Source organism: Eurypyga helias, unplaced genomic scaffold (assembly GCF_000690775.1).
Source record: "Eurypyga helias isolate BGI_N326 unplaced genomic scaffold, ASM69077v1 scaffold11338, whole genome shotgun sequence".
Lineage (NCBI taxonomy): Eukaryota > Metazoa > Chordata > Aves > Eurypygiformes > Eurypygidae > Eurypyga > Eurypyga helias.
This window is the reverse complement of record NW_010266547.1, coordinates 27,781-49,302: the sequence shown is the minus strand read 5'-3', so window position 1 is coordinate 49,302 and position 21,522 is coordinate 27,781. Positions and strand designations below refer to the sequence as shown.

The window sequence follows — 21,522 nt, the reverse complement described above, 5'->3', positions numbered from 1 at the left end:
TCCAGTACGACCAGAGCACGTCCACACTGCAAACCTGCAGACTACGACTGCTTTCAGAACAGCTGCAGATTTGTTTCTCGCTAAGCGCAGCACGTAACTTCCTGACTACAGAAGGTGCTGTCAAGCATGCCACCTTCTGCCGAACCCCCCCCAAAGTTACCCCTCAAAAAGAAGGTACTTTAAAAGCTTGCGGCTCTAAACAAACGGAGCTTCATTTGAATTCCAAACTCTTGAATTGTTTCATTCTAAATTTGTAACTTGTGTGCCTGCCACAAAAAACAACCCCAAAACAACCCCCCCCAACAGGAAAACAATCAAAGAACCCAAGAGATTAATCGACGCTTTCCTTAGCAGTTGTTTGTCTCCTCTTGTTCTTCAGAAAAAATTGCTCTTTAAAAACCTAGCTAGTTATGAAGACATTTTACATTTCTACCATACAATAATTATAGTTAGCTTAGTTTAACCTTTCTATGTCATTCAGCAACACTTTAACTACTGGAAGCCGTAGCGAACTGAGGCTCTAACGATAATATTGCTCCAATGATGCTGAATACTTTTTGCTTCACACAGTATTTCTAGTAGACAGACTACAACAGAAGCATGGGCAAATTCCAAGGATTACTCTCTAAACGGGACCAGGAAACTGTTAACGAGTCCGTTCCGAAAATGGCAGTATGGTTTTGTAGCTTTTCCATGCCGAAGAGTGCCACAACCCTAGTGAGTTGTCGAGTCACCGAGACGACGTGTCAACAGGCCGGCAACTGCCTCGTCGCTCATTCGCGATACGCCGTGTTCGGGCTGCTCTCACGCAGCAGCTGCCACGCAGACAATGCCTTCTTGTATGCAGAGATTGAAAGGGAAAGGAAAAGAAAAGAAGAACTGGGCCCAGCTAAGCCAGCAACAGGGTACAGAGCTCTCTCGTGACTCCGAGGTCTCGGGAAGGAAACCACTCCACAGCCACCCAGGCTACAGCGGGACCCCAAACAGTGCACCTAGGATAAAACGATAGTCCTCTCTCCCCTGCACCCCCCCTCAAGCACACTTTTTGCAACTGTCTACTGGAATGAAGTCGAGATCCCTTAGCTAACTGCGACAGGGGATGTCCTAACTCTTTAAAAAAATAGAAAACACTTCACTCAAACAACAAAACCAGGAGTTTGATGGGTCTGGGAATTCTCTACAAACTATTCTGTGCAGTCATCTTCAAATCACTGTAGAACATGAAACTGGTTTCTTTTCCAAACAAATGAAGGAATCTGAAGAGTTACACTGCAAATGTTCTTATAGGAAAAAAAGATCAGTGAGCCGTTTCTGATGAACCCCTCCTCTCGTCGTAGATAATTCTGCCCAGCAATGATAGCTCTGCCTGCAGCGAAAAACCTGGACAAAAGTGCAGGAAGTAAGAAGTAGCTCCTCTCAAAACTACTTACATTTTGTCCTCAACTCCAAAGCAGCTCTGCTGCTGCTATAGGCAGTCTTTACAAAGCGCAACCTGCCCCTTAAGGTAGTCTCTGCAGGGGCAGATTCTTCTGTGGGTTGGGTGGGATCCGGCACAGCTGAACAATAAGAGGTCACCTTGGAAAACACAGTGCTTCCTTCTTCCATCGAAAGAGGGGACCAGAATATCGTTTGCAGACTCCATGGTGAGACATTCGATGTTATGCCTAAGGAGCAAAGCACACGATCTAAATCACAGTGGAGTTTACAGGAGGTTGGTACAGTTTTCATCCTTCCTCACTAAAAATAAAATAAAATGCTCTGTTACATCCTAAATGAAGTACATTTAGCATTGCAGATCTCCAGAAAACGACTCTCATTTCCCTTCACCTGCTCAGTCTCTCTCCAGAGGGCAGTACAGCCTTTTTCAGCTTGACTCTGCTTCCTAAAGATTAACAAAAGAAGTTGAAAAGGAAAAATACGCCTTTGAGTGTTTCCCAAAGTGTAATATTGAAATACATCACAGATTTCCGCTAAGCCAAAAGCAAGAGAAACCTGAGAGCAGGAGCTGCTCCAGTGCCTTCAGCAGGGATCTGTGCCAGGCAGCCCTGGGCAGCCGGAGCCGTGGGCAGCCGGGGCCGCGGCAGAGGCTGGCCAGAGCAGGACCCGCTGTGTGAGGAGCCAGCCAGCGCGAGCTAGCTGACCAGAAACGTGCCAGTTGCCATTTTCTGGCCACAAAGCTTAAGCACGAGGGTCGCGATTCCAGCAGAGCCTTGTTTTTCACTTACACTGGAAACCTTTCAGCATTTCACAGGTTACCTTTTTCTCCCCCACATCTAGAAAAGAAACCTGACAAAGTTTTTACATGAGCTGCTTCTGAACTCCACTGACAATTACAGCTTTTCAAACCAAATACAGAAATAAAAACCTTCTACAATTTAATTTAATTGCAAGTGGAGATAGAAAACCTAGAAAGCAGGTTCCCTAGCAGCCATTTGTTGGAGCCCAGCTTCGAGTGCTTTGTTTTCCCTCTGGAAGGAACACAGGCATATTCCCAAAGAGACAGCACCTAAAAGCAACATTAATTTCCTTAATGCACAGCTGGTAAGCTTTATAAAGTGGTACTAACACCTTTAACGCATGAGGGTTTACAATTCTTTACCTAGAACAATACCGACAAAAGGTTTGCAAAAACAGTAATTGCCAACGAATATAGATTGTTCAAAATGGGTGTTAATCATAAGCAAAGAGGGAGCTGATAAATAAAAGCAACTCCTGATAAGCGTGAACAAGCGACAGAAATCACACAAGGTGTACAGAGTCCCATCTGCTGCAACAAAACGCAGCCAGCACTGGTGCAAGCGCTGTGCAAGTTCACCCAGCTCAGGATACGGCCAACGCGGTGGAACTGCTCAGCCAAACACGCACGTTCCTGGCACCCGCAACGCCTGCAGCACGAGCCTCTGCTCAGCCCAAGCAAGCGGAGGGCACCGCAGGGTGTACGCACGTCGGAGATGGAGGGGGGAGGGAAGGGACGGAAATCTGCGGCCTTGGCACCGTCCTCGCCACAAAGCCATGCAGGGAACGGGGCGCTCGGCACAGCAGCAGCTTCTGCCAGCCACTGCTGGGAAGGGCTGAGGGCTACCCTCGTGCCGGCTGCTGCCGGACAGGCAGAAGGGAGGGTGGGGAGCAGTCGTACACCTAACTTCACGTGCGGCGAGAACCAGTGCAATAGAGACCAAACAACGCGTTTGTGCTTTTCAGTACTCACCTAAGCAGAGCTTTGTCCTTGTTGAGATGCTGGAAGAAGGAAGGCTCGCAGATGAGCTGGCTTTCCTGACAAACTTGTTTACAGGACTTTCCAGGTTCAGCCATTTTTACTTGAAGGGCACTTAACGGGGGCCACATCACCTGCCCATGACAGAAATCCTGCAGCAACAGATCATGTGTTATTATGCACCCAGTTCCCTGATAGCAATTTCTCCCATTAATAAGTGGTGGTTATCACCCAAACACTCATTTTGCAGCTCATTTCAGTTGTATTAAAAGCAATAATTTAAGCACATTTCAAAGAGTACTTTTTTTTTTTAGCATGAGGGAATTATCTATCCCCTTTGATCCCTACTCGAAACGTGATGGTATCGTTCTCCCCAAAGGAGCTTCTTCCCTACCTTTAACTTATTTAATTTATCATAAAGCAACTCTAGCTACTCTCCACTTTCCCATTCCCAACCCACTCCGGCTTTCTCAGCAATTCCTGTTTCACTAACTCGGTGCTAGCAGCACTATCTCCGTAACAGCACAAGTACCAGGAGGGAGTTCTGGTAGGAGAATTCCAGAGGCCTGTTAGCCTGCAGTTACCCTACAGAGCCCTCTGGAAGGGATCAGGGGACTCGCAGTGCTATGGAGGGGGCCGAACTCGGAGAAGACAGAAGATTTCTACAAAGCAACCAGGATTCAAAGCGTTTGTTGGCTGCTCTTGGTCGACCTGGGAGTGAAAGTGCTCTCCGGAAAGTGAAAAAGCCTGGCTAGAGATAAAGGATGCAGTCAGGCGTCACCGCAGCGGAAGGAGGGAAGGAAGGCACGATACGGAAGCGCACCTACCGGTGAAACTACTCCGAGACAAGTTCTTACAGTCTTGACATTCCAAATGAGAAGCAGCGAAGAGAACGTTTAATCCCTGGCTTTCCCCAACATTCCCTGACGGGTGGTGGTCAAAGCTGATCAGAAGATGTGGGCCAGGTCTGCTTCCTCCCGACAAAACTAACACTTGCATGAACAGGTCCCAGACTGTCACCCAAAGCTTAGAAAGGCTGAATTACTTGGAACTGTGATAAAGCTGAGGCCCCAAACCATTCACCTGTCCTCACTACCCGTTTGGTGGGTTTTTTCTGTTAAGATCTCCCCTGCTGAAGGCGGAAGTTTTCATTCTCCCAGGTCTAACCATGAATTTAATATTGAACAACCATGAACCACAGAATATCCTGAGTTGGAAGGGACCCACGAAGATCACAGAGACCAACTCCTGACTCCACACCGGACACCCGAAAAGCTAAACCACAGCTCTAAGAGTGTGTCCAATGGCATCTTGATCACTGACAGGCTTGAGGCCGCAAGCGCTTTCCTGGGGAGCTTGTTCCAGTGCCTGACCATCCTCTCAGTGAAGAGCTTTATCCTAGTATTCATTCTGATCTTCCCTGATGCAGCTCTAAGCCATTCCCTTCTGCCACACTCGAAACTACTGAGTCATTTTGGAGCATATTTATGGCAGAATAATTTTAACAGCATCTAAAAAAACAGGTTAACAATAGAGGTGCTTTTTAATGAGGTTGATTCAAAAAGGTCAATTTGCTATTTGGACTTCAGCACCCTGCTTATGCTGTCCTTTCCTAAATCGATATTTAAAATACTGCATGCAGGAGGAACTCTGCAAAGGTTCAAAATCCAACCCAACACTGTAACATGTACTGTACAACACTGTAATGTATGCTAAGGCAATATATACAATATAATGCTGTTATACAGGACTGAACTCACAGCTGGTGCAGAGAGAAGACAGATTTTCAAAGACAGTGAATCAGTTGTGAGGCGTCAGCATTTGCTGGGGGCTTCAGCTTTTAACATCTCCTAGCTGAAAATTCTTCCCCAAACCAGGGCACAGCCTCACCTTTCCAGCCCCTAGCTTGGTGGGACACCTTCCTCGGCTGATGCCAACTTGAAGCGCGTCTCAGAACAGGGCTGCATTTCAGTCTGCCTTCTCTGTTTTCCTCTCAACCCTCAAAAGCAACCTAAATTTGGTATCTTCCCCCAGTCTGTCTTGCCCCACAACCCTACATGCATCAGGGCAAACTAAAGAAAAGATGCTGTGTAATACGGAAGCTTCACCAGAGACCCGTGTTTAAGTTTGGTTTAGCTGTAACCACAATTTCAAGGTGACCCAGGCTTAGCTGTGCTGTCAGTGGAGGTGTCCTCCTCCCTCCAGCTTTTCCTGCTCTCGGATCAATGTCCTCACTCCACTCCCTTCGCCAGGCTCTGGTGCACAGCTGACCCCCTGCTGAGCCAACTCAGTTACTAACCTAGTAAAGCCCTGCTAAAATGTTTTCTGCCTGGCTTCCACGTGCTCCGCTTGACAACATCTTCAAAGCCAGGATGTCTGTCCCCCCATAGCCCAGCCTGCCTCACTCAACAGCTCCCCAGTTTGCAACTGGGAATCCTGCAGCTGCTTCGGCTGCAGTTGCCTGGCTGCTCCTTGGATGGCAGTGCCAGTTTCAGTATTCCCCCCTTTGGTTCCCACCCTTCGCAGCCACTTTGTAGAGCTGCCACAACTGTTTCTGTAGGCAGAGAGCAAACAGGATCGGGGATGGATCAGGCAGGTGGCACCGAGGCACCTAAAGCCACACTGGGCCGCAGGCAGGGACACGGCACTGGCAGGAGTAGCTTGGAGGGAAAGCTGCTTTCATCCAGCTGAAGGTGGCACTGCTAAACCGGAAACCACTGCTCACAGTAGTTCCCTTACTTCAGCCCAGCTGTTGGCTCTGAAGATGCAGGGAATTCACTAAACCTTTCTTGTGAACACTGTCCTCTCTCCTGATCTTGAGCCAAGGCACCAAAAGGGGAACGCTGAACAATCCTGTACATCCTACAGCATCAGTGTCCCACAGGGTGACTTGCCTGCGAGTGGCTCTGGCCTCCTCCTCTTCACACTCACCCCCTGAAGACCACACCCTCACGGCTGAAGCGCCCCACACCAACTCCACACATCTTGGTTCCTGGTCCCAAGCCTGTGGTGCTTTCTCCGTTCTGCCTGTCTCTCACCATACACTCTTCAAAATAATGTCTCAACCTCTGTGTTTGCTCCACCTGACATGTTTATTGGGCACAGAGCTAAGCACATGCAGCTAATAATGACGCTTGAGCATCCTGGGGGCCGTGAAACAATAATGGCTTTGGACAATTAGACAAAGCAGTGAACGTTATTACAACAATGCTCTATTTATTTCTGAGCCTGACCAGTTAGGCTAACTACAGTTCTGATCTGGAGCTATGCTGTTCTTTGTCACTGTCTGTACCAGTGTCCCCTTTCAGAAACGCAGGTACAGGAGCATGTGCGGTGCTTTTGAAAGCAATCCTGGAAGTTAATTGGCATAACCGAGCTGCAGGTCATTGCCCTCTCTCTTCGGCGGCAGCCAGAACAAAAGGCAGAGCTGGCCCTTGCAGCCTTGGGCAGGCGTCCAAGCAAACACACAGTTTCTAGAAATCAGGATCCCATGTAAATCTCTGCAGTTTATTACTCCAGCTCGGTATCTTCTGCTGCTCTCAGCTGGCAGTAATGCAGGGGGACAAAAACTCCTTTCAGTAACTGGTTCCAAACCATTTAAAGCTTTATCAATTGAAACTAAATACTTGAAAAATCCACCCAGAGGCTTTAGCCCCAGTACAATTCTACTGCAGAAGTATCTCTGTATATACGTGATACTTTGTAATCCAAAGATTTTTTGTGGGTACACAGTTAAGCAAAACACACAGACACTGAAAAATTACTTTGCCTTTCTGCTTTGATATAACACCAGGAGGAGGAAGGTTGTTTATAAATCAATCAATCAATAAGATGTAAAGCTCCTATAGCTCCTGAAATTCAGGCAAGTACATCCATTTCTGCAAAGACATATGGTAAATCAGACACTCACAGATGAATCAGAACCCAATGGCAAAGTGAGAAGCAGAATGAATATTCTGGTAGCTAGCACTCTCTCTTAATTGCTAGTCAGTCTCTTTACACGTGAAAACAACCCACTGGTAGCCATATCTGGAAGAAACCTCTCAAGCCCTACGAGGCCAAGCCCACAGAAGTGAATCTCAGTCAATGTGGGCCTCCCAAGGCACCTTCATCTGAGCAACCAACTTCCCAGCCAAGGACTGCCCAGCTGCTATTTCTACGTGAACGGCAAGATTCATCCACAGTAACGGTTCATACCTGTCTTTCAATAAATGCATTCATCCTCTGAAGCATTCCCTCACATGTAAATTCATAGGGCAAATAAGGGTCAATCTGTGGAAACACAGTGGGTTACAGTTAGAGGGGGTTTTGTTTAAATGACCTTCGCGATGCGCTGTGGGGTTACAGCTTAAGTAGCAACAATAAATGCAAATACACTCATTAACAAATCACAATTTCACAAAGTCATTGGCAGCTGGAGCTGATTTTTGCTCCTTTGTAACAGCAGCAGAAGTTGCTCAGTGATTAAGTAAACTCAGGGCATACTGCAAATTGACAGACAGACAGGTACCCTGAGACCCCCAGGGATTCCAGAGCTCCTGTTTTAACTAAACTTCGGTTCTGGGGCTGAAGTGAAAAAGAAAACAAAGAAAACAAAGAAAGAATGTGACACCCTCAAACTTGCCCCCATCCCCTTCCAGGGTGCTCATTACAGTTCCAGGCTGTACGAGCCCTTCTGGCAAGGCTACAGAATCAGCCAGAGTGTGGTGCATGTGTCTGGACAGCCTGCCAGGCTCTACGAATCAAAGAGGCAACTTCCTCACGGAATGCACAGAAAATACACATGGCTGCCTAACTTACATACGAAATCCACATTTCTATACAAATTGACTCACACTCATTTTTTGCAGGTAAAAGCCTGACACAGCCACTTCTAGAACACGGTAATCAGATGCCACAGGTATGGAATAACAATTTTCTCCACCCAGCATCCTACCAAAGCACAGCACTCTGCCTTAATTAGCCAGCATTAGGATGCACTCTACACGCAGTACGTAATGCACCCTCAAGTGGGGATGATAAATTGAGGATGCAGTTCTCACCTTCTGATTCAAAATTGATTTCACAGCCTTCTCGACTTCCGAAAGATTATTGATATCTACAGTCCAGACGTGGGGCTTCCCAATGTAAACTTCAGCATAGGGATGCTGAGATGTCAGCTGAAAGGAAGAAGGGGCATTGGTAAACATTAATGTGTCAAGATATCCTTCCCTCTCACCCTCTTCATCAGGCTTTTTGGATGAAATGCACCACAAATCACAGTCAGTGTCGTCCCTTCTGAGCTATCTTTCAGATTTCCCTTGTTTAAATGTAGGGAGTGAATTCAGTTGGAAAACTGAGAATCAGGTAACAATGCAGATCACAAGTAACATTTGTGCACCTCTCGTTTGTGGCTTTGATCTTCATTATGACTCACATCACGGAATACCTGACGCTCACCGAAATGATTTGTACAACGTGACCCTGCTTCCCACAGCTCATTCACGGAGCAGCCCTACGTTTTCACAACCCCTAATTGCTTCCAGTCCTGGTCAGACCTGTGTGACTGGCTCCAAGAGATGGCATCCTTACCCTGTCTCACCTTCAGACAACATCCTCGCCCAATCTCTCCTTCAAATTTCAAACATTTCCAAGCTTCTGTCAGTAGTAGTGAATAAAGAACCGTTTCTATCACATGAATTCTGGCTCCCGCTGCTGACAGTCCAAGAGTGATTTGACTGCACGAAGAGTGTTAACTGGGAATTGGCTCACCGCTTTGTCAGAAAACAAATTCAATAAATACCCAAGTAGATAACTAAGAAACGTTTAACATTAGAGGTTACTTTCACAAGTAGCAGGATGGCACTGAAAGTAATTTGTGACAGGTGTCACAGGACTGAGAGGAACACGGAAGCGAAGGCACGGAGAGGCAGCAAAAGCTGCAGAAGAGAGGGCGGTGTGTCACAGCAGCCTCGAAAGAAAACTGCATTTTCAATAAACACATGAGTTCCCACAGCACGTATGCCTGGACTTTGTGACATTCCTGTTGCTTTCAGCAACAACCAACCTTCAATTACACCTTTAAAAACATCAGCGTGGAATAGCGTTTTGAACTCCACAAAGCTGTAGGAATTATGCCGCAGACCACTCTATCAGCTCAGGCACCCAGATGGCAACACCAAAGCCAAACCTGGTCTGCAAGATGAACAACTAAACTTCTCAGACTAGTTTTAAGGGTAACTAGCACCATATTTTTATTGCACCAGTTATTCTGCATCTATACTCTTAAAAAATACTATTTCCTAATGATCAAGTGCTTTAATTACCCCGATGCTTAATGTTCAGGAGATACTCCCTCTGTCTCTAATTACAATCTATAAGAATTCTTATAAATAGATTTGGAATTAATTTCTAAATTAATGTCTTTTTTTTTCCTTCCTAAAAGCAGAAAATGAAAGAAACCAGACCCACCAAGTACATGCTTCAAGTGGACTTGGCATGCCATGTTTTCTCTCTTGGGGGGGTGGGGGGAGTGGAATGGAGGAGGGAGTTCTGTACAAACGCTGGTACCGACCTTGAAGCTGCTTGAAGGTAGTTTTTTCTCTTCTTTCCCCTGCCTCCTTCCCCCAGCAAAATCAATGTCCCAAGACAAAACAACTGCTATCTACAATGAAAATTGTCACTTCTAGTTCTGTACAGACTTCACTACAGGACCCCATCTTGGGGGTGGAGGGGAAACAGTTCACACACACACACACCCCCAATTCTACCTAGAACAAGATGGGAACAGTGACTCACAATGGTCACTTAACAGAAGCACCAAACACAGACTTCATCTTCAGGTTGGTCTGTGGATAATCAATTGGCAGAACTACACAAGCTTTGTTTTTGTTCTCCCTTAACACTTGAACAAACTGAGAGAAGGATTTAAAGACTTTCTTAATCCCGAAGAACCAGCATGTGGATTACTGGCAGTCAGATCTGAGTGCAGTTGTGAAAACCAGCCAGAGCAGAAGTTACATTCAAGGCAGGTCAGCAGAGCATGTGAATGTAGCAACATTCAGGATGAATGTCCATTGTATTTATTACTGTATTTAGCAGGTAGATTTAGATATCAGGGAAAAAATTCTTGCCGGCGAGGGTGGTGAGGCACTGGGACAGGTTGCTCAGAGAAGCTGTGGATGCTCCATCCCTGGAAGTGTTCAAGGCCAGGCTGGATGAGGCTTTGAGCAACCTGGTCTAGTGGAAGGTGTCCCTGCCCATGGCAGGGGGGTTGGAACTGGATGATTTTTAAGGTCCCTTCCAACCCAAACCATCCTACGATTCGATACTTGGCCTCAGCAGTCAATAGGGATTACTGTTTTGTGCCAGTCAAGTGCACAGCATTTCTTACAGTGCTGGCATATGCCAGTGGGATTTAGCACAGCATTCCGAGCACTAAAATTCCTACTGAAGTGTTAGATGGGTCCAGATTATTTACTAAGCCTAAGCAGTTATAGTGTCTGAGCACAGAACACTGTGAACAGTCAAGCAACGCACAGAGGAGAAGCTTTGTAAGGTGCCAAGCCCAAGGAGAAATTTAAACCCTTTTTTCCCTTATTGCTGACTCCTTTGTCAGCAATGTGACCCATGAGAAGGGGCGAGTTTGAACTCCGGTCCCGAGCCTCCTGATTGTATAACAAGGTGAAGGGCAATTGCAGTCCTGGATCATAAAACCATAAGAAATTTATGATCCTGGTTTAAAATGGAAAAATGTCCACTTATCACCTATCGCTGCTCAGTATGCAATTTATATAGCCAAAGTGTAACCTGAATTGGGAAATAACAGCTGTGCAAGGTTCTCATTATCTAAGGGTTACCAGACAGTGTTCCCTTCTGATAAGCATGTAAAGAAAATGAGTAAATACGCCTATGTAGAAGCCACAGTCACAGGCAAAAGTGCAGATGTCAGAAAGTGCTACACAAGTGTTAAACACCTGCAAGGGGTATAGGCTGGATTCTACCTACAGCAAAGAAGAAAAATATTCCCAAGTCAGTGCCAGGAGGACAGGCTTAGTTTATTTAGCCTCATTTCTCTTTTACTTAGTGTCTAAACACACTGGCTGCTTTGAAAGCTTGAGGTTTGGTTTTCCTGTTCTCCTAGAATCAGTGCTTCAAATGTCTTCAGTGTTTAACCATAAACAGGGTGGGCTGTGACCGTAGAACCTGAGCTCACAGTTTAGCCTTGTGCCAGTCTTTTCTGGAGAAAAGAAAACCAATCCCCAAACACACACAGCCACCCACACGTGGCATTTTTATCATTTACTCAAACACCTATTTGCTTCCTGCACAGTACACGGCAATGTTTGTTCCTTCAACAAAATAAAACCAATTTCACATGACACATCATGTATCAGATGACACGATCTGTTCCTGGACAGAGCATCAGGTTTTCAAGTGAAACTTCTGTTTACGATCTATCAATAAGAATTAGCAGAGCATACACATAGGCAAATCTAGAGGTAAAGCTTAACAGTATGTTCATGAAAATTTTGATTATCCTATAAAACCAGGACTGATAATCCCATCAATGGCTGAAGACAACGTCAGGTGCACACCTTTTGCAATAAACTGCAAACATTTGTGCAGTTTTTCCTATATTGTGTTACTAAAAACCAAATCCACAAGCATTTTCAATGAAGAAATTAGTCAGGTTGACCAAGCTTACCTCTCGGAGTGTAGGTTTGCCTTTGAAAAACTCTGTGTTTTTGCTACTTTTTGGTGGGTTAAATCTTAAATTTAGAAAAGCACATCCGTTAGCAATAGCCTCTAAAGGGGCCGGCCCTTCATACGGGAATCCGAGACCAACGAAAAGCTGAAAAATAGAAGACAAGGACCATCTTAATTTTTGTTGTTTACAAAACCCGTAAGCTAAGAGCTAACTTACCACAAGCAATGTATTGTAAATGCACCAGGCTGAAGAAATGGAACGTTAAGAAGAAAATGGGAGAAATTCAGCAGCTCACCCCCTCCCACCCAAGCAGTAACGGAATGTCCCATAAAACTCATTTGACAATAACCTTCTGTAGCGAGCCGAGGTGGTTTTTCATGGAGCTGAGGCAACAACAGAGCCTTTCAGGTGGGAGTTTTGGGGAAAAAAGCGCGCTATGTGGTGGTTTGATTGGTGTTGAAGTCAAACTCTCTTGTCAGTACGGGTTGTACTGCAGCAGCCTCACAGAACAGCTACGCCACTGTTACCCCCCTCTCCCCACAGCAGCTAACTGCTGGGTCTGCCAGTTCGAACGTGCTCCTGGCAAGGTGATTAAGCCTTTTAATGATTAACGGTAGATGGCAGCAAACATCAGCTGAAGGCACTGTACCCAGGCAGTAGGAGATTGCACAGGATGGAGGGCGTTCAACGCCTCCAAGGTAAACCGAAGGAGGAAAAACGCAGCACAAAGCTACTCTTGGATCACAGGCGCTCTAGAAAAGGCAATGTTTTTCCCCAGCGTGAAGAAATTCAGTAATTTTTCTGAGTTGTCTGGCATTTATTTGGATTTTGACCACTTTCCAGGCCCAACATAATTAAAACCCCTGAATTAAATATAGGACTCTTTATTTGAAAGTCTGTGTTTAATGCAAGAATTAAAAGCTCTGGTTCACAGCAGCCATTTCTCAGCAGTGCTGAATGACTTACCATGTGCATATATTCATATACGCTCTTCTCAAGAAAATAAAGAGCAATCTTCATAACTATTAGGACCAGGTATTCAGGATGCAAATATTCAATGAGGTCAAATTATCCTATTCTGCATTAAATTATCTGCAACGTGGAAGTGAATCTTTGTACCGAAGACTCAAAACTGAAGGCTCTTTCTAGGAGCTGATGTTAACATCGCTGCGTAACGCTGTAGTAAGTACTGCCGTGCGCAGGCAGCAGCAATCCTCCCTGACTCATGGCAACAGCGTCAATTCGGGGTTGGCTCATTTGAAAAAGAAAGTTAACACATCTGAGCATAGCTGAGGACATACAATTTTCACTGCATGGAGCTGAATATCATTATTTCGGTTTTCAATTTTCAAGTTAAAAAAGCTGCCTACTTGCAAAGAGTTTCTCAGCCACCTCGCAGACTTAAATCTTACAGGAAACTCTCCAGTGGCTGATGAAAATACATCTGGAAGGCTACCTCCACTAGAATCATAGAATGGCTTTGGTTGGAAGGGACCTTAAAGATCATCTAGTTCCAACCCCTCTGCCATGGGCAGGGACAACAGTAAAGCTAGATTTTCTAAATTTCGGGGTTGTATATGGCATAAGCTACGTTACCTTTCAGTCAGAAAATTTCAACTCAAAAGAGGTTTTAATTAAAAGAAAGGTAATCCCTTGAAAATAATCACAGACATGAAACCGTTTTGTGCAATCTGCACACATAACGTTATTTATTTAAACTCCCCCTTCATTCAGCCAGAAAACCAGCTGAGAACCAGCAATTAAAACCATCTGAAGTAGCAATTCTCCTATGATCCTGTGTTTGTCTGTTCTGTAAGGAATGCTGGTTTGTTTGCTTGGGTTTTCTCTTTTTTAATAAACTGCTGCTGTGCACTGCTCAACAGTTCTGTGCCTGGCTGGTCCATTTATTTAGGAGGAAGCTCCACGGGGAAAGAAACATGGGTTTATGTTTTGACAGCACAGAGCACACTGTCAACACTTAATCTATAATAAATAGCTTACCACCTGTTTCACATCCATTTTCCAACCTTACCTCTAAGCAGCACCATACCTTTGAAGAAAGAAAGGACATGTCTGACTGCCAGAACGGTGTAGGCATGTGCTGCCCGTTGGCCTGAGCCTGCAGCCTGGCCCACAGCCCCCCCACCAGCTCCTGCTTTCCACCTTCCAAAATCTTCTATCACTCTCCATCACATCATCTTCACCAGAACAGCTGAAATGCCTGACCTGAATCTAGACCCTGCTCCTGAAAATTGCCTGTTATTAACACTCCTTGGTTAGAGAGCTACTATTTTTGTACAGGATAAAGAGCAAAACTGAGGAACATCTTAATTGCCTCAAGAAAGTCACATTCACTGTGATTGAAAAAGGAAGCATTATAGAACACGGGTCATTTCTGTAACTCATTCTTCTGATGCTCTAACTTGCTTATCCTTTGAATCACATGCAGTTTGTTATTTCCAGAAAGGCTAAACCAATCTCTCAAGGTACTTCCTGAAAGTATGGAGTGAGTGAGTGCTGCAAGTCACTAATGGAAAAAGGAGGAGGAAAACAAACAAAGAAAAGAAAATAAGTAGAAACAAGAGACAGCAATTTTCAGGTTCCAGTGAAGTACGCACCCACGGTCAGTAGAGTCGAGGCAGTGTGGAAGACAAGGCTCCCTCCCACGCAACAGTAAAGATTTAGAACACTATTTTGCAGTATCAATGTACACAGCTGCCTCCACCACGTAAGGTGCTGACTCTGGATGGCCTTTAGGGTACACAGTCCACCATGGAGAGGCACCTTCACCCCATCTGCACCTCATCACCATGGAGAGGCACCAATCAGCCTAGAGCCTGAAGATCTAGAATGCAAAACTCCACATTTTGGACAATGTTGGTAATGTAACTGTGGGTACATAACGGTTCAAAAATGTCAGCCCTGATCTTGCCCTGCGAGCTGCAGCAGAATTGCTGTGCAGAGTAGAATTCATTCATACCTTACTGGTTGATTAGTGCTTGAAACCATTTAATTTTCTGTATGTGAGCATTTTTCTCACGTTTTTGAAAGCCAGAACCGTTATTTTTCATATAGTGCTTTAAGCGGGCACACACCACAGCAGGCTCTGTGTGCTAACGCCCCGCATGACGAGATGACTGCCAGGAGGAGTTTACAGTATAAAAGTATATCTGAAGTAGATAACAGCAAATAAATAGAGATGTAAAATGATCACAGTAACAGCGGTGTGGTTTTTTTTTTTAAAACCATTTCCTTGTTTGCAAGTTCTACTATACAGGTGTGTCTGTGCTATAGGACTGCATGAAATGAGAAAATCTCACTTGCCCAACTTGAGTAAGGCAGGTGTCGAAACCCTGCAGTGAACTGAAGCCCTGGTTTGCAATTTCAGGCTTTTGACTTGGCCACCCAGCATCAGACCAGCCAAGACACCATTCCTTTCTGCTTACAATGTAGGCAGTTCCTTTCATGGTGTAGTAGCTAAGTGGAAACTTCTCTGACATGAAAAGTGCTTCACAACCACTTCCATATAAAACCAAATCCCATTGTTTTTATTTTTTGGTAACTAGGGACTTCCAGTTTACACTAAGCAATTTATTTGTGGGGTTTACAGCACCAGATCAGACTACTATTAAAATGAGTGCTTGAATAGACAGTCTTTCTAAATTATAGCAAAAAGTATGAAACAAGGAGTGAATATTTTACTTCTCTGACTGTAATTCTGACTAGCTGAATATTTAAGAGAAAAATTTCATATTCTAGAGACTAAATGCTATAGTTCCATAAACCGGAGTGTTTAATCCTCTCCACTCCCATTTCTAATGTTACTGCACTTTATCTAATTTATCCTGTTGGGTTGGTAGGTTTATCACCATTTTTGTATGACTCCTTACTAAACTTACATATTCTCTTCTGAACTAGAGAAAGAAGTGCAGCAAAGGCTGTTGTTAACTATCTTGAATTATTTTTCTCATGAATATAAAGTACTTTCTAGAAAAGTCAATCCTTTTGTGACTGAAACAACTTTAGAATAGAACCACTAGTTAAATGCCTTTGCAGCTGATTTTGTGAAGCATGTGCAAGTAAAAAAATTTGTTACTTTGTAAAAGGCAATATGAAAAAAGGAGTTTGTTTTCCTATTTCTGCTTATCCAACATTGTAACAGGATTTTCCCCAAACTGTCTGAACAGGGTGTTGCTCCTACTTTTATTAATCGCCATTCAGCAATTGTAAATTCCACTAAGTAAAAGCATTTGGACTCCCTGTGAAAAAATTCACAGTGACTCGAAGTAAAACATTGCATCTGAAACTTTCTTGAAAGGAGGAATATTTCTCAAGAATTCAGTCCTGGTTCTTCCACCAGAGTCTGGTCCAACTCCTCCAGCTGCCCACTTGGCAAGAAGCCACCTAAGCTGGCAGGAAGGCTGTCAGCTCGCTTACCCTATTTTCCTCTGACTCGATGAATGGCTTTGCATCTTCTCATTAGGAACTGTTGACATGTCTCTGTTTTGTCATGCCCTACACAGCTGAACTAGCCACAATGAATCTCAAACAGGCCCCTCCTGCTTGGAAAACGCACTGATGCTGAAATGTGTTGCTTTGTAATACACACCAGCAGTTGCATGCTTTTGAGAATAACCATGTCCTCGACCAACTAGCGCAGGGAGACCAAACACAGTCTGGGAATACAAGGCGCTGATGCAAGAATCATGACTGAGCCATCACCTATGGGTGAAGCAGTGCAACACACTGACAATTCTGAGTGCACTGAACTATGCGAGTCGTTAAATTATTATTTAGCTCTGGCTTTCTGAAAACAAGACTGTTTGTCAGCTGACCTAACAAAAAACTTGCTAAGACAGTGTTAAGTCACAAGCAATGAAAGCCAATCCTTGCCCTTGGGTCTCACACCGTATGTTTAGAAAAAGAAAAACCTGACAGTTTCTGGAAGCCTAAAGACAAAAGTTTGTTGCTTGGAGCCAGCAAACAGCAGGCCTCGATGGTTCCAGTGAGCATTGTATGCAGAGATGTTACCATGCCTGAGTTACAGCTCCAGTGACTTGCACCCTTTCAGCACACTGACTGCCTAGTGACAAAACCCGTAACTAAATTAATTACAGGGTTCTGGTCACGCTGCCTAGCAAGTAAAGTGATTCTGACTAACAAGTGTCCTTGAACATCACGGGATGCATGTGCACACATACATGAGGCTCCACAGGGCACAAAGCTCCCACTCAAGTCAGCTTGATTTTTGTGGAAAACCTGCACTTATTTCAGCAATTCAATCCATGGATATGAACACAACTGACCCACACACGCAGCAGATGGCTAGCAGACAGGTGAGTGGTGGTTTATGCTATGCTATGTTAAAGTATCGTCTCTTAAAACATACCAAAATCTAAAACTGTGAATGTACAGGCAACAAGAAGACACAGAGCAAGTCTGTCTGTTGATCAACACTCAGAGGCAACCATATGCTAAGGCAGAACAGCCAGTGTACCTATGAGATGCTAAACCTCAGCTAGCAAAAAAACCCCAACCACCCCAAAATTCACCTCCAACTCAAACTGTCCAAACTCATGAGATGGTAGAGATCAGTTTCCACTTTCAATCCTAGGATGGTGCTGGTTTACTTTTTTCTGTTAAACTAGATATACTGGAACACGTAAGTGTTAGACAGGAATAGTAACTGAAATTTGTGATGCAGTAAGCCATATTTAATTTCATTTTGTAGCAACATCAGAAATACATTGCGCTCCCATCGCCTGACAGTAATAAGTATTAGGGGAAGCAGATGGACTCCTATCTGCTTATCATCAGGTCAAAGTGTTGTTAGCCTGGCTGCATCATAAATAATTAATTTCCTTAAAAGGCAAACATCTTTTGTCACTTGCAGATCTGCTAACAAAAGTTCAGAAAAGCCATATGAAAATACTGTTTGCAGACTTAAAGAAAAAAGTTTATTAACAAAGATTGTATCAAAAAGATAACGTGATAAAAACACTGGCTTCCCGACACAGGGTTCCGAAACACATCGATGTGTTTCTCCATGCCGTCTCATAAGAAATGCAGGAAATTCTCAAAGGATTTTCCACAGTGTTAGGAAGGAAAAAAACCCAACAAAACAATGCATGACTATATCATAAAAAATCATAAAAATCTTAAAACGCTTGTAGGACTCCGAACACAGTACAGTAGAGATCCATGCTTTTCACAAAAATGCAATCTGTGAAAAATAAGCAAGTTGCTGACCTCAGAGGTAGCTCACAATCACAATACAGCAGCTTCCATCTGATACTGCGATTACTAGTCAAAACCGAGTGAAACGAGCCTGGCTACTTCCTGAGCCACAAACCCCACGTAACTGCACTCTGCTGAGCTGCACAATGCGTATGTATCAACTTGGATGTGTCCCAAACTGGGGCAAATTGACCTTACATGGCATCTTTGAGCACAGCAAGCATAACCACTAACAACTAGATAAGTAGCCTACTTAATATTGAAAATTGACTTTTTTAGTGTAATACACGTAAGATGGCTGGTAAAGAATTAGAGGAAGACTTACTCAAACTAACTATTGTTAGGAACTGTACTGTGTAAATTTTAAGGACTTCAGTAATTCTGTAGGAAGTCCATGAGCTTATTTTACTATTCCAGTGAATAGAACACTTTTTTTCAGAAAGAAGTCACTGTTTGTGCTTGGGGTTATTACAATGTCAATATTCTTCCCACGTTGGTATGATGATTAACACAGTGATTTCACACTCCACACAGGCAAAAGCTGTGTAATCTCAGTATTATCTATGACGAAAGTAAATGTTGACTTTTTAATCTGCAACATTATGTGTATCTGTATGCATCAAGTACATACACACAGCGGTTGCCTTTAAAAAGTCATAATTTGCCAACAGCTGTCACGCAGAGATGTCAAATTACCATCATTTTCCCAAATATTTCAAAAAGGAGATCTCTGCAGTCGTGTGGGAAGACTGGGAGGTGCTTGCTTTTCTTTTCTTTTTTTATTAGATTCTTCTGTAGAAGTGCACAGCACGAAACTCTCAACCATGGGGACTAAGTGGTGCAGTTCCACATATTTTGCTAATTTTAAATAGACAAACCACTTCTTTCACCAACTGAAAGTTAAACACCCTATTGAAATGTAATCTACTAAAGCGTTTTAATGTTGTAAAGTGCCACAAAGATTATGGGAATGACACAGAAAACCCCACAAAGCATTCTAACTATGGGGGAAACTATTTATTTCAGTATAGATACTGTCCCTTATCTTGAGTTTCTTTGACTGTGGGGCCACAGGCAAAGTACAGCACAACCAGCACACTCTCTCGCTCCCTGCACAGCTGAAGCAGAGGAAGGAACTGAGTGGCGAATGAAGTGCTTGCCTTTCTTCTTTTCTCCCCCAGAGAGTAGGATCACTCTTGGTTAAAGTCACTGGTAGGGCAGAGCAAGCCTGCCTACCGTACAGCTTTCAGGCATTACCTAACTCTCACATCAGGGGTGTAAACCAAAGAACATTCACAGCTGAATCTCCTTGAGGTGATATCACATTTAAGAAAATGAAAAATGCATTTATCCATGTTTCTCAAGCTGGTTGTTGAATGTGTCTGTGACTGTAGGCTGTCATCCCAATTTTCTAATATTGCCTGCCAATCCACAAAACACGGACATGATGACAGACGTATTCTTAGCATGCAGGAGGCAACTTAAGCTCCTTTACATGTGCTCATTTATTTTTCCAATGCTTTTCAAATCAGGAGCTCACTCGTAGGAGGTAAAAGCACGCACTTCAGATACTGGCTATCTGGAGCTATTTTTGCCACTACTCCCTCTTGATAAACTTACTTTGGTTTCTCTCAGCAGAAACTGCAAATCCCGCCCACTGAGGATGCCATGGTTTTTTACGTAGCCAGGAATATAAATAGTGCTTGCCCCGTGAACAGTTCCATGGACTTCCATGTAGGTGTGGATGATGTCCAAATAAGCCTTCTTATCCTGTAACAGCAACAATAAAATATTTTCAGTCTTTACACATTTCAAGCAGTGCTGTTCAATCAAAGCTGTTTTTTACCTCCTGTACCAAAGCCCAGAAAGAAAGTTGCTCTTTCATTCTTATATGATTTCTATAATATTTGCTCTTTCATTACATTATGAGTTTTGTTTTATACTAAGCTGGAAGAACACTGCAGCTTTTTTATTCGTAGTATAGGTAGAAATAAATCAATACCAAGGTCCTATTAATTTCTAATTGGACAAAAAAGAGGTCACCATCAGATAGCTGCAATCTCAGAATGCCTAAACAATCCTTGGCCTAAAAATACTAAAAAGTAATAACAAATTTTCATGCTGGTTTTGTCAGAGATGGAAAATAATTAGTTATTGTTTACCTTCTTTGTGAAGAAAAGGGTGACTCTCACCCTTAGTAAGATGCACTTTTGCCAACTGAAAAACTGAAGGGACATCTTCAGATAAATACCTAGCATCAGAATCCCATGAGATACTTACAAATATTCCATTTTGGAAAAGACCCAGAGAAGAGGAATGGCTTTAGTGTTGAAAAAAAAAAAAAAAGAAAAAAAAAGAAAAAAAGTACACTATCCCAGTTTGCAAACAAGAATTCCTTTAATTTTCAATGCCATATGTTTTTTGAGTTTTTAAGATTACTAGCATCCCAAAAGCAATTAGCTGTAGACCGTATTTACAGCCAGTATGCAGCACGCATCACAGAGACTTTCCTTCAATATTTGCACATAGTCTTAGTAATGGCTCTAAAATCAGGCAACAAGTTTCAGTACTTCTTGGCAGCAATAGAGTTTTTAAAGGATTCTACTTTTTCTCACTATTTTTGTTATGTAAATTCTGTACACTGTTCCTCCACAGCCCTGTGTGAAAGCTGGCCGATGAGTTTATTGAAGTTCATTCAAAGGGCAAGTAGGTTGCTGAAAATCCCCTTTCCAAATCCTGGAGCACTAAAGTATCAGGCCCAGGTGAACGAACACTATCACTTCCTAAATGTCCTTGCCAAATCAACTGCTGGTATACGCTCCAATACACAGGGTATTTTATCTCACACACGTGGCTTCCAGCTGTAGCCTGCTGTACGGGCGACACTGTGATGAAGTAGACTGCCTGCATTATTATTAAATCATCCCGTTCTGGTACCTGTGACAAGGCTGCACCGGGCGGACAATGTCCTGGGCTAAGTATTACATAAACTGGCCAGAAAAAGGAGACAAATGTGCTTTCTTGCTTGGTGTGGTTGCTGTTATTGTGAATTAACACAAATTATTCAAGAAACTAAAAGCTTGCTCCATTTTTTATTTTTCCTTTTACTTCAAATTTTAATATCTCTGAAAAAGATGTTCCTCCCATTATTTGTAAAGCAGCACAATTAGAAACTGTTGAGAAGCTCATATACTTTGTTAGGAGAAAATACATCGTAGAACCTTTCTCCTGCCCATTTGCAAAGAAAAGATAAATGGAGTAGCCTGGTCTTGTTTCCAGAATGCTTTCCTTACAAGAGCAGCTACAGATCTACAGATCTGTAGTGTTCTGAACTGGAAGACAGTGCCAGTCAGAACACTAATGCACCTGCGTCAGATTTTAC

The 21,522-nt window shown here is 43.6% G+C and overlaps 1 protein-coding gene across 1 annotated transcript in view; it reads right to left on the bottom strand.

The window, feature by feature from the left end:
- Positions 1-1,465: 1,465 nt before the first annotated feature.
- The window catches only part of MGAT5 (mannosyl (alpha-1,6-)-glycoprotein beta-1,6-N-acetyl-glucosaminyltransferase), a gene marked incomplete at its 5' end in the record, with an annotated part of 42,904 nt that continues 22,847 nt past the window's right edge, over positions 1,466-21,522 (bottom strand). The window contains 6 exons of the mRNA XM_010157148.1: positions 1,466-1,664; positions 3,209-3,366; positions 7,412-7,486; positions 8,257-8,373; positions 11,901-12,047; positions 19,761-19,910. Coding sequence (XP_010155450.1) covers positions 1,466-1,664; positions 3,209-3,366; positions 7,412-7,486; positions 8,257-8,373; positions 11,901-12,047; positions 19,761-19,910 — 846 coding nt within the window. The remainder of the gene's footprint in view (positions 1,665-3,208; positions 3,367-7,411; positions 7,487-8,256; positions 8,374-11,900; positions 12,048-19,760; positions 19,911-21,522) is intronic.